At 40.0% G+C, this 13,069-nt stretch overlaps 1 protein-coding gene across 3 annotated transcripts in view; it reads right to left on the minus strand.

Moving 5' to 3' along the window:
• The window catches only part of kcc (solute carrier family 12 member kcc), a 1,104,173-nt gene that overhangs the window by 104,290 nt on the left and 986,814 nt on the right, over positions 1 to 13,069 (minus strand). For 2 of the 3 annotated variants that reach the window (XM_080276408.1, XM_080276406.1), the window contains 2 exons: positions 5,598 to 5,705; positions 4,287 to 4,334 (listed from right to left, as the gene is read on the minus strand). In XM_080276408.1, the coding sequence (XP_080132534.1) occupies positions 4,287 to 4,334; positions 5,598 to 5,705 (156 nt within the window). The remainder of the gene's footprint in view (positions 1 to 4,286; positions 4,335 to 5,597; positions 5,706 to 13,069) is intronic. The other variant, XM_080276407.1, reaches the window with a different exon arrangement.

Here is a 13,069-nt window from a genome sequence, read left to right on the forward strand (position 1 = left end):
CTGTAACCCAAGAGGACAACAGGCGATTTGTCTCCTGCACCACTCGGTTTCAGGACAATTCAGCATCAAGTCAATTCGCCATCACAACAATAACAAGACAATTCACCGTCATTAATGAAGGCAGCTATGGGTGACGCTAGAATACTTCAAAGGTGACTACAGTGAGGAAGAAACAAGTTAATTAAACCACCAATGATGGAGAGTGGAGACTTGTCTATGAGCCATTTCCTGCGGAGGATCAAGAGGATGATGCAATGTCTGAGGTGTCAGAAATAGACTCTGAAGGGTTTATGAACAAAGTGAGTGCATTAGCTAGTGAAAATGTCGAAAGTGTTCGTGACGAGAGTGGTTAGGAAGGTGGTGTGTCGAGTGGTGCAAGAGAGAATTCGCCGTCAAAACATGGACGATTCCCCGTCAGGACAATTTGCACCCTGTACAATTCCCCGTCATTCTATAAATACAGTATACTTATTATTAATTAATCAATACTTTAATAAGCATCAAAGTCTACAGTATATTCAATAGTGTAGTCAATATTGACTAAAGGTGCAACTAATAAATAATATCCAAAACCTATGCTATTGAACATTGACTTTTATGGATCCCCCTGAAACATAGTTACCTGTATTAAAGTACTGATTAATTAATAATAAGTATACTGACGGGGAATCGTCCATGTTTTGACGGGGAATAGTGTGATGGCGAATTGACTTGACAGCAAATTGTCTAGGAACCCTAGTGTGCAACTCCTGCACCACTCGACACACCATCTTCCTCACCACACTTTCTCTAGCTAACGCACTCACTTCGTTCATAAACCCTTCAAAGTCTATTTCTGACACCTCAGACACTGCATCATCCTCTTGATCCTCCCCAGGAAATGGCTCATAGACAAGTATCCACTCTCCATCAACGGTGGTTGGCGCTTGTTGGGGTGGCAATGTCGCATGCTTGGGGTAACCCCGGATTTGGGCCACTCCTCGCTGCCAGTCTCGCTTACAGCGAGTTCACTTTGCGTACTAATCAAAAATACACACACACAAAAAAAAATAGGTCCTCGCGTACAATGTGGATCGCGTACTCTGAACTCGCGTACTGTGGATATGTACTGTATTTGCGGGAATTACTGTAAAATACTGAGGTATTTAAATAAATTAGCATACTTACTTTTATTTATTATTATTATTTTCTACAGGATTATGGCACCTGGCAATAGATAGACAGATAGATAGATTATTTTCTATTATTTGTAATTTGTGCAAGTGCGCAATCTAATATATAGCTTGCGCAATGTCACAAAGTGCTAGCACAAACCATTTGCATATATTTGTGGGAATTACTGTCAAATATTTAGATATTTAAATAAAATAGCATACTTACTTTTATTTATTACTATTCTATCTATCTATTGCCGGACGCTTCAATCCCGTAAGGGGTGGCCACTGGCCACAAACAACAAATCGCCTCCATGGGGGCATCCATTACTGACAAATTAAACTGAAATTATTTACTGTGAAATAAAATGATTCACTTGACACACTAAGTAACTAAGGCGATAGGACTGGAGCAAGGCGTTGTTAAATCGTGGAAGTTCAAACAGAGGAGTGAGAGGAGCAGAGGGACAGGGAAACAAAGATTGTGATGTTGCCAATTTTACTTTTATCCGCATTTTTGCAAGATGTTTCATTTAATAATTCAATATAGATATACAACAGCATATGCAATTCCTTACAAAAATCATTAAAACATATTATTTAAATCAAATATCCACAGATTTGATTTAAATAATCTTTTTATGATTTTTGTATGGAACTGCACATGCTACTCTCAATAAATAAAGAATTTTTAATTTATTATTATTTACTAATAATAATAATTTAAAAAATATTAAAATACATTATCTCTGTTGAAGCATTTTAAGAAATGCTACTACCCCCCCCACCTCCCCTCAACAAACCAGAACCCTCGCAACTTGCCCAAGCTTCCCCCATCCCTTGTCCAGCCATACGGGCAGTTCCCAAGACCACATGTCCCGTGGATTGCGCAGTATGAAATCCACAGGACAGGTGTGCAAGACAGGTGTGCAAGTGCAAATTTAGTTGTGCAAGCACAACTAAGTTTGTGCTTGCGCACCTGCTTTTTCATGTGCAAAAGAGCACCACGGCGCAAGGTCTCATGTGGTGCGCAATGCGCAAACGATATTCACCGGAGTGCAACGGTGTGCAATTGCGCAAGTCTTTGCACACCTGCCCAGCACTGTATATATATACACATACACTCAATCCTCGTAAATCGCGTGTTCATAAATCATGGCTAGGTGGCCGTCAGACTACCGGCAACCTTAAATCACTGTTAAGGCACGAAAATCACGGGTCTAGGCACCCAAGTGGGCCGTTTCCGAGGAGAACCATAAACCGCAGCATTCAAACTGAAAATTGCAACCCAACAACCAATCACCGCGCGTCCCTGGTGGCATGTGTGCATACTAATGCTGCCATGTTGTTGTTGTTGTTCTTGTCCCGCCAGTCTGCACACTACAGACCGTTGCCGTGAAGTATGAGAGTTACCTGCCTTTTTTGTGCAACTTCCCCCCGCCTCCTACCTGCCATGGCCCCTCCCGACCCCCTGATGAAGTGCTCTAAACAGTATGGTGTCAAGAAGCCACCGAAGTTTTGTACAGTCAACGTCTGGAGCTCATTCGTCGTGTTGAGAGGGGAGAGAAGTTTTCAAAGCTGGCGAAAGAGTTTGGGAAGAAAAAGTGCTGAGAGGTTCTAAGTTCTTCCCAACACCACCCCACTCCATTCATTTAAGCAATATTTTGTCATAGGATTAAGGTGAGATCCCTTAATGTGGCTTATTTCTATTTAATATTATGCACTGCATATTCCTAAATTTGTATGTTTGTGTTTGATGGTGCCTAGATAGGTGTAGGCAGGGTGCTGTGGGGGTGGGTTGGCCAAAGTTCAGACCCAAATAAATTTTTCACATGAGTTATTATTCATAAATCACTGAATTCGTAAATCACGGCAGTGGTTCAGACCCAAATTGCCGCGATTTACGAGGATTGAGTGTATATATATATATAAATATATATAAATATATATAAAACTCTTATCCAAATGAACAGGGAGTCACAAAAACAATAACACTGTAACCAAGCAAAACATTTACTCATTCATGACCCAACACAATCATACTTGTCACTCAGCTGCATCAAACATATCAGTCCACTATCAACACAAAGTGCTAAGGAAAACGGAGTCAAGTTTGAGAAGCATAAGAAAGAAAGAAGGAACAGCCTAACCCTACCTTATGATTTACTTGTACAACTTATGAACAAGTTATTGATATGGCTTACAGTACTTAACAAGTTATAGATATAGCTTACAGTAATACCTTATTTAAGTGCTTTCAGAAGTTGGGCATCTCTTCTCTTACAAGTACTTTAGTTCTAGATATAATGTGGTTATTAAGATTACTTAAATTTAACAGATATGTGATGAAAGCCTAAACAATACATACAATCCACAACATGTTTAAAGTGGGCCTGTAGTATGAGACACTAAATGCAGCACAAAAAGCTTGGATAGAAAAAAAAAAAATACTGAGAGCTATCATCATAGATGATAAAGACATATAATCATTTTAGAAAAAACAAAAAATTAAAAAATAATCTATGAAAACATTAAGAAAAGACAATGACCTCCTACTAACTTCACAACCACAGTTTAAGTTTTTGCCTATACCCATGCCACTGCAAGGTAAATCAACTTGAAACTTCATCCGTACAAAACAATGCTCAACACATGTCTTCTTCAAGGTACTGTATAATGACAGTTTAAAGGACATAAAAAGTAGTATTTATCCAGCACAGAGAGAATCTGTACTCCTCAACAATCACTACACTATACAATATGCCAATTATTAGAAGGAATCAAGCATTCCCCGCTCCTATTTGTTGTTTAGAAAATGGGTGGACACTGCTGGAGAGAGTCTAGAGAATAGTCATCTGCAGGTCAACAAGGTAGCATCAAAACTCATGAACAGAAGTAAAACATAATCTTACACAACAAAATAGACTGAACTGAGCTGGCTATGAAAACCAGAAAGAAATAATAAAAAAAGCATGCAATTTATATCCCTATGGTGGCATGCGCTAACAGACCTGGCTGCAATACAATTTCCTCTAGAATTTCAGACGAGGAAGGGTGATACAAATCAATTATAGAAGACATGGATGTGTATACTTTATGTATATAATAAAGAGATAAAATAGAGGAACACACCAGGGGCAGCTTGTCCTCAATATTGGCCGCTTCAAAGCCTAGCTCCGACTATGATGGGCAGCAGCGAGAGGAGAGAGGAGGTGAGAGGAGGAGTGGTGGGAGGTGGTGAATATCAGAGAGGAGGAGGGAGAAAGGGAGAGAAAGAAAGAATAAGGTAAGTAAATGGAGAAAAATAAGGGCCTTGCTTAAACATCAAAGTACTGTAATATATTTCCACTGTACTGCAAATTGCAGGAAAACTTTCATGAACCTATTTTTGATACAGTATAGTATATTCAAAAAATCTAATGTAATACTTTAGCCTTAAGCAACAAATAAAGCTTGGTTTAATGTTATGTGAATTAAACTGTTTCAACAATCACAACAAGGAATACATTTTAAAAAATCATTACAACTGCATCATCAAATACAACTCACTGTAAATACCAGATGGAAACTATAATCACATGACCTGTTATCATAATGAGAATCAACAAAACACACCTTAGTCATCTATATGACATCTACATTCTCATCCATCTAATAGTACCGTACCAGTTACTCTACTACAATATAGACAGTGAACAATTAACAACAGGAATGTGTACTGTACTAAAACATAAATAAATAAATAAATATATAACCATCTGTGTATGCCAGTGCAATGACAATATGATATTAACATCAAATCACATATAATGTGCTCACATAAAAATACTGTGAATACTGTCACACAGTTATCCCTAAACACCAGATGTTTAAGACGGAATGTGATGTAAATGGAAAGCCAGAGCTATAGACAAATGTGGGGGGTGAAGAACAAAACACCACTGATCCATGGGTTCTGATGACATCCACAGTTCAAGCTCAATTATCCGAAGAGTGGTGGAGAGGGCTTGACGTGAAAAATTTTGAGCTACTTAAAGAGCATAGCATGAGGATGCTGTGGGATGAAAGAAGCTTGAAACACTATACAGGAGTTAGAATGGATAAGTAGTAGACAGAACCCAGAACCTAGGACTTGAGAATGACAGAGATTGAATACAAATGAATTAAGATTCTGGAATGGATTAAGATATAGAAATGGAAACTGAAAACCACAGGAAAAGGAATAGAATGATAAAGACCTGGGATGTGAGGAAAGGAGGAACATTAAACATAAGAGGATGGATGATTATTATGAAAAACAAATCTGTCTCAGTCAAACCCATGTAAAGGGCTTATCCACTCACTACTCTGACACACTGGATAAACGAACAAAATGCATAATCAAACAGTGGAGACCAAGAACACTGAAAAAAAGAGGCAAAAATGATAAAAGAGAATACTTACAATATTGAGTTTCTCCTTGCGGTTAAGTCTGAGCTCCTTCAACATCTGCGTTCTCTGTTCCATCATTAAAGTCCTCTCGTATGTGTAGGTCTGGATGTCACTATCCATCTTGAAAGAGAGAAGGTGGGATGGTTTACATCACTGGAACAGCTTATTTAATCCCTTTACTTAGATAATGTCTAATCAAATTCATTCTTGTTAACAAGAGAGAATTTTATGCAAATCAGAAGGACCTCCCTGATTCAAGGGGTCTGCAACTGTGTACCGTATTAATCTTCCCAGAATTCTCTGGTGGCAGTAACACCAAAATAGCAAGTCATCACAGTACTGAAGGGATTGCATGAAGGGCTCAGCTGGGATGTAAAATTTTATGGACAGGACAGTATACTGGGTAATGGTAAAGTAAAAGATACAACATACTGGGGCAATAGTTTCTAACAGCCATAAATTGAAAATAAGTATTGTACAAGGGAAGAAGTGGTCCATGATTTTTATGGACATTTATCGAATGCTATGGTATTTATATATCATTAGCCTGCATCCCAAGTTACAAGTGCAGTTATGCATGATATAGTGAAACCAGGCAAATTCTATCTTCAACAAATGCTTAAGAACTGTCACCAGAAATTAGGGGCTTGCCTTCCCCCTTTGCAATTAAAGTTTCAACCACTTCAGTCCAATGATGTACATTCTCCTTCATTACTGCCAGGTCAATATAATTTCAATACTCTTTATGCAGATCTATGGCAGTGAAAGAGTTAATTGGGATAGCAAAACTAAAATATAAAATGCATCACTGGACTGAAGGGGTTAAGAACACAGTCAAAAGTAACTGCACGACTGATAAGGCAACTTAGAGGAGGATGTTGGTCCACATGGGTAATTTATTCAGACTCACACCACATAACAGTGTTTAGCTATGAAATATCCTACCAAAGCCTTAAAGGCGGATTCACACTGGATGATATACTAGCTAAGCTAACTACACTAGCAACGTGGTTGTGAAACTGCTTGTGTTATTTTCATCAGGGTTGTCTAGACTGGATGCGATGCTATGTAAGCAATGCTTGCAATATCGCGGGCATAGCTCTGAAGATCACTCCTCTGGCAATATTCCCTGCCATAGCTTCCATCACAAATGCGCACTAGCGGCCGTGCCGACTCCAGCCCAGCCCCCCACGACAGTCTCAGCCACTCAGTCTGCCTGCCCCTCGGATGAGTACAGTATGGACAGACGGCTGCTGCAGGACGCAATGAAGCAACTTATTGAAGAAGTACGGAAATATCCATGCTTATATGACATGAATTAGATGATAGAATTCCCCAAACTTCTGTCTTTTCACATTAGTCTCGTGTACCAGTTTCCTTTTCCTTTTGACAGAAAGGGCTAAATTAAGGAATAATAGCTCCTCCTCCTCCTCACAGAACCACTTCGTACTCTCCTCCATAGCTGCAACGAACCAATTGTCAAAAACAACTGACCATGACCAGTATCTCTTGTAATGTCTGCGACGTAGCTAGCCAGCATGGCTTCAAGTGTAAACAGTCAAATAGCAAGCATTGCTAGCGTGTGGCCATAGCACAGCTCGCATAGTATCCAGTGTGAATCCGCCTTAATCCTTTAATCCAATTTTTTTTCTTTTCTTTTATATTTGCTGCCTCCAAACTCGATCTGATTCAAATTAAGAAAGACCTCTCTTACTGAAGAAGTTAATGAGAGATACAGCTACTCTCTACCATTTAAAATCTTTCCTTAGTTTAATCAAATCATCTGGACATAAAACTATTGTATCTAAAGCAACGCTTTCACTACTAGTGATGCAATCAAAATTTATTGAGTAAATCTGCAGTTGGTATTGTTCAGTTTAGTGAAATCTAAGGTCAATGGATTATTCACAGTTGTCCACATCTGTGCATAGCCCTTAGGTCATGAGAAAAAGAATCATCATCATCTCAACCTCTTTTTCCAACTAAGGATCTGGTGAGGTATGGTCCAGAGAGCAAGAAAAAACTAATGGAAGGAGAACTATCGACATTATGCCTAATTAATAAGCTACAATATCATCTGCTCACCATTCAAACTCCTGTACAGTAATCATAAATCCACCCAACAGGCATAACCATCCACACCTGCATGCTTCATATTACCTATCATGCTTGTGGTAGGTGGTCTATCTATCTATATATCTAGGCTGCTTCCCACAAGGAAAGGGAGGTAGCCGAGACAGGACGACACACTCCCCATTTACTCATCCATTCAAACACATTCATTCGCATCTTAGCACCAAAGGGGAGAACGGACAGCTCCTCACCGCACCACACTGCACCAGGGTCAACTGTGCAATGCAATCAGTGACATCTGGAATGTAAGGGGTGCAAATGATGAGGTGAAAGAGATTGTCCAGGTGCTTCAGGGTGCGAAAGTGGATGTTTGAGGACTGAAACTAAATGGTGAGGCGAGTGTGTGAGAGAATGGGAGTATGGATGGGGAATATGTGCAGGAGTAGGTGACAATGAGAGGGCAAAAGAAGGAGTGTGTATTGTTGTGAGTAACATATGGAAGGAGAATATAAGAGAGTATGGATCAGCTGGTTCAAGGATCATGTGGGTAAGACTGAAAGTTGGACTACAAATGTGGGCGATTGTGTGCGTGTATGTGCCAACGGAAGATCATGCAAGCAGAGTGAGAGAAGAGTTCTGGACAAATGTGGAAGTGTGCATGGAAAAGCTTGAAAGGAATGAGAAAGTGTGCGAGCAGAGTGAGAGAAGAGTTCTGGACAAATGTGGAAGTGTGCATGGAAAAGTTTGAAAGGAATGATTGAGTGTTTTTGATCGGTGATATGAATGGTAAAGTAGGGAATGAGAAGGTGGATGGAGTAGTTGGTGAGTGGGGTGTGCCTGCTGACATAGATGAGAATGGCAGTGCTTTAGTGGACATTTGTGCCAGGAGGGGGTTGGTGATAGCCAATACCCTCTTCAGGCACAAAATGATCCACAGGTATACATGGCGAGTGATGAGAAGGGTGGATGGTGAACTGAATGAAAGGAAGGCAATGATTGATTTTGTGTGTGTGGATGAAAGGATGCAAAGATGTGTAATAGATGCAAGAGCATACAGAGGTTGGGGTAGTGGACTTTCTGACCACCACTTGGTGGGGGTCAGAATCAAAGTCCAAGTAAAATGGAGAAATAGAAGAACAGAAGGACAGAAGGAAGGAGTAGATGTAAGGAGAGTGGAAAGGTTACAAGAGGATCAGAAAAAGGCAGAATATAAGAGAGAAGTGGAGGAACAATTGGGTAAATGTGAACTAGAGCAGACGGGGGACATGGAAGGTGTGTGCCAGATATTCACAGAGGAAATATGTGCAGCATGTGATGTGGTGTGTGGGGTGAAGAGAAGACAAAAGGGGGTGCAAGGAACAGTATGGTGGAATGAAGAGGTGAGACAGGCTGTGGCACAAAAGTGCTGTATGTATATACCGCAGTGACATGTTTGTACACGCCTGACAATGGTGGGCAGCTCTATGATACACATTTAACTAATGTTTTATGGATTCGGAAGGGTAAATAATCATCGGGCCACTGAACATTACTTTCTTCACACATGGGTATAGGTGTGGAAGTTTGCAAAATGTAGGTAGAGAATGTGCCTGTGGAATGATAATATCTATCATAAATAATGACATCTATCTAAATACTCCTCCCAGTATTATTATAACCATTATTATATACAGACCTCACTATAACAGACCACAGTCAATTCGCCTAATGTGAGGCTGATTGGTTCTGGACCACGCCCGTGCCATAGAAAATCATGCCATACAAATAACTAAATCCATCCATCCATCAACCAATCCTACGTTGCCCCATGAGGAGCGTAAGAGCCTGGGGCTAGGCAGTTGGTCCTGACATTTAAGATGAGAGTGACCAGCCTCACTCATCCCTGAGTGGCATTACGTGAGCAATAAACCCCAACCACCCCTCGGATATAAACCTTCACTGGCTCAATCTGACTGAAGCATATTAATTACCCACTAAACCACCAGGTGCCAAAATTTGTTTATATGGTTACCACCCAGTATAGTAAATGGTTTCCTAGTGTACAGGAAACCATTTGGCTTGGCACTCAGTGTAGAGTCACCCACAGACAGAAAGAAGAGGAAAAAATGAAGGAAAGAAAGACGGAAGAGGGAGTGTAAAGTCACCCGTAGGCAGAAGGACGAGGAAAGACTGAAGGAAAGAAAGACAAAAGAGGATAGAAGGAAAGAAGGATAGAGGAGAGGAACGGGAAAAATGGAATTTGGTTCTGGACGTTCGTCCAAAGTCCCCCTATTCACCCCACTTTTCCCCACTTTACACAAGTTCACAATCAAGCAATCAGTCAATGCATATATTACACGTAACAACAGGCACAAAAAACGGGAGGGTGATCAGCCTTGTGTCTACTTGGGCAATACCACGCGTTGCAGATCGAGCAAAAATAAGCTTGGCCAAGTAGACACAGATCAGCTGACTGTTCCAAAACATTAAAGATGACAGAGGCTGCCTGGTCAGGCACTGATTGAAGAAGTTTATTTGATAAAGTTTGTATGCTCAAGTGACAACAAAACTCACATTTAACACATGATGATGATGGGAGGCATTATACTTTGTTTTAGCTCTGAGATAGGTGCTTCGTCACTAACCCGTTCATAGCAGTTTTAAGAACAAATCTATAAACTAGGCACAATACCGAAAGAATCTTTAATGTTTCATTACTTAACACAATGAATTTAGTGAAGTTTAACCTCAAAAGAGAGAAAAAAGTCCACAGTTGAAGCACCTGTAGTATGTAGCTGAAGTGGTCACCATCTTCTTTGTTTACAAACAGGGAAGTGCACTGCCAGGGGAATCTGACCGCATGTTTCAAACCTTGCCGCGCCTGCGCCATAGGTTGTTTATGCGCATGGTTCGTTTTTTGGGAGGTCTGGCACCTTGCCGTGCCATAGAAAACCGAGGCATAGAAGTCTGCGCCATAGGCAACTTGACTGTAATTGGGGCCCAAGCCATTCCAAAAAATGCAAAATTCCAATAAAGGAGACATCTGGACTTCCCCTTGCTAACCAGGACTTTTTCCAATATATTGGACACTAGTCCGGATCGCACGAACAGTTTTTAAACTGTTTTGACTACCACTGCGCTACTGTACTGTGTTATAACTTCACTACATTAATCAAATGGTATAATATATATAATAATATTGTACTGTACACTGATAAACATGTCTTAAATTTATCTTATAGTAGTGAACAAAACTGAAGTAGTCAGGCAGTTTGAGTTGCTTCTGGCATTAGTGGACTTTTCCGTACATAGGAATTTAGTCTGGCAGTTCCTTGATTCTGATAAAAGCGAATTCCAATCTATTGAAGTCCATTATATCAGGGTTTTACTGTAATACTTTTATAACACAGTAACTCATAATTCATTAATGCTAATGAAAAATAAGTCTAACCACTCCATTTCAAAAGATCTCTTCTCAGCTAAGAAGGATCACCTGTAGACAGGGCCTGTGCTACAATTAGGCAAGGTAAGCTAATGCTAAGGGAGCCACAGATCTGAGGGGTGCAATATAAATCAATGAATTAACACTACTGTTGCAACAACTACAAAAAATATCAATATTATAAATATTAATAATATTAATATTAATGTTACAAGTAATGGTGCGACCATCATCCACTCACTTGATGTAGTGCTGCCTACTTCTTTCTTAGTCTTTATCATTATTTTTTTTTGTGCCTGCCCTCCTCTCTTCCTATTTCTCCCATCTTTCCTGTCACTTCTTATTGCTTTTCTTTCCATGTGGCTTTACATTGAGTGACAAGCCAAATGGTTTCCTGTAAGCCAAGAAACCATTTACAATGCTGGGTGGTAACCATATAACCAAACCATACGTGGTCCCTACATGTCAACATGTGGGTTGGTGGAGGGTTAGTGCCCCTCCCCGTAAAACAAATAACAAAGTCAAATGGCCATCCCTTATGGGATTATGGCGTCTGGAAATAGATAGATAGACAGAATGGTGAACGAGTTCAAATACCTGGGTACAGTGATAAAAAAGAGAGGAAAATGTGCAAAAGAATGGAAAGTAAAGTGACACAAGGAGGGAAAGTAGCTCGTGCAATGAAAGCCTTGATAAGAAACAAAGGCTTGAGTGTTACAGCTGCACAAGGCTTACATGAAAGAGTGCTAAAGCCAACTTTAACATACGGATGTGAGACTATGGTGTAGCATGAAAATGAAAAGTCAAGAGAGAGAGAAGTCGAGATGGGACTACTGAGGAACGTACAGTATGTGGAGTTCAGAGAGTGGATAGGATATGAAATAATGTGATTTGTGAAAGATGCAGAGTGAGGAAGTCTGTGGACACCAGAATCAAAGAGAGTGTACAGTGATGGTATGGTCATGTGGAGAGAACTGATAACAACAGAATGGTGAAAAACGTATACTGTATTTGGATGAATTTGGAGGGAGGAGGAAAGGTAGGCCAAGGAGAAGGTGGAGAGATATGGTGGATGAGTTTGTGAGGAAGAGAGGTATGGAAGTCAGTGAGATTAGGGGATTGACAAGAGACTGAGATGGCTGGATGAATGTTGTGAGAAGTGCATGATCAAGGATTTGGCACCCCTTCTTAACATGAGAGCGTTTGGACTGACTCTATCAGATATGTTTATGTGAAGCTACAGAATGTGGTGAAAGTTTTTTGGCATATAAGATAGAGTCAGGATTCTGGGGAACTGAATGATGAGTGAATGGAAGCATGGCCCTTAGGACTAGGCAAACTTGGGCAATCTGGACATTGCTACTCCTCTCCCTGCCGAAGGTGGGAATGGAGGTCTGGATGATGATGACGATAAATAATGCAACTTATTAAATATAAACATGCCTTTACTATATATATATATAGATAGATAGATAGATAGATATATCTATCTATCTGTCTATCTATTGCCAGACGCCATAATCCCAGAAGGGGTGGCCATTTGATTTTGAGTTATTTGTTTTGCGGGGAGGGGCACTAACCCTCCACCAACCCACTTGATGACACGTAGGGAGCACGTATGGTTTAGTTATATGGTTACCAACCAGTGTTGTAAATGGTTTCTTGGCTTACAGGAAACCATTTGGGTTGTCACTCAATGTAAAGCAACCTATAAAGGAAAGAAAAGCAATAAGAAGTGACAGGAAAGATGGGAGAAATGCGAAGAGAGAGGGCAGGCACAGAAAAAGAATGATAAAGGCTAGAAGAAGTAGGCAGCACTACATCAAGTGAGTGGACGATGACTGCCACCACCTACCACCAATATATATATATATATATATATATATAGATAGATAGATAGATAGTTAGATTAATTGATATATATATATAGATAGATAGATAGATAGTTAGATTAATTGATATATATATATATATATATATATATATATAT

The sequence above is a fragment of the Coenobita brevimanus genome, chromosome 65, assembly GCF_032717465.1.
Source record: "Coenobita brevimanus isolate Jiangsu-jjx chromosome 65, ASM3271746v2, whole genome shotgun sequence".
NCBI classification, from domain to species: domain Eukaryota; kingdom Metazoa; phylum Arthropoda; class Malacostraca; order Decapoda; family Coenobitidae; genus Coenobita; species Coenobita brevimanus.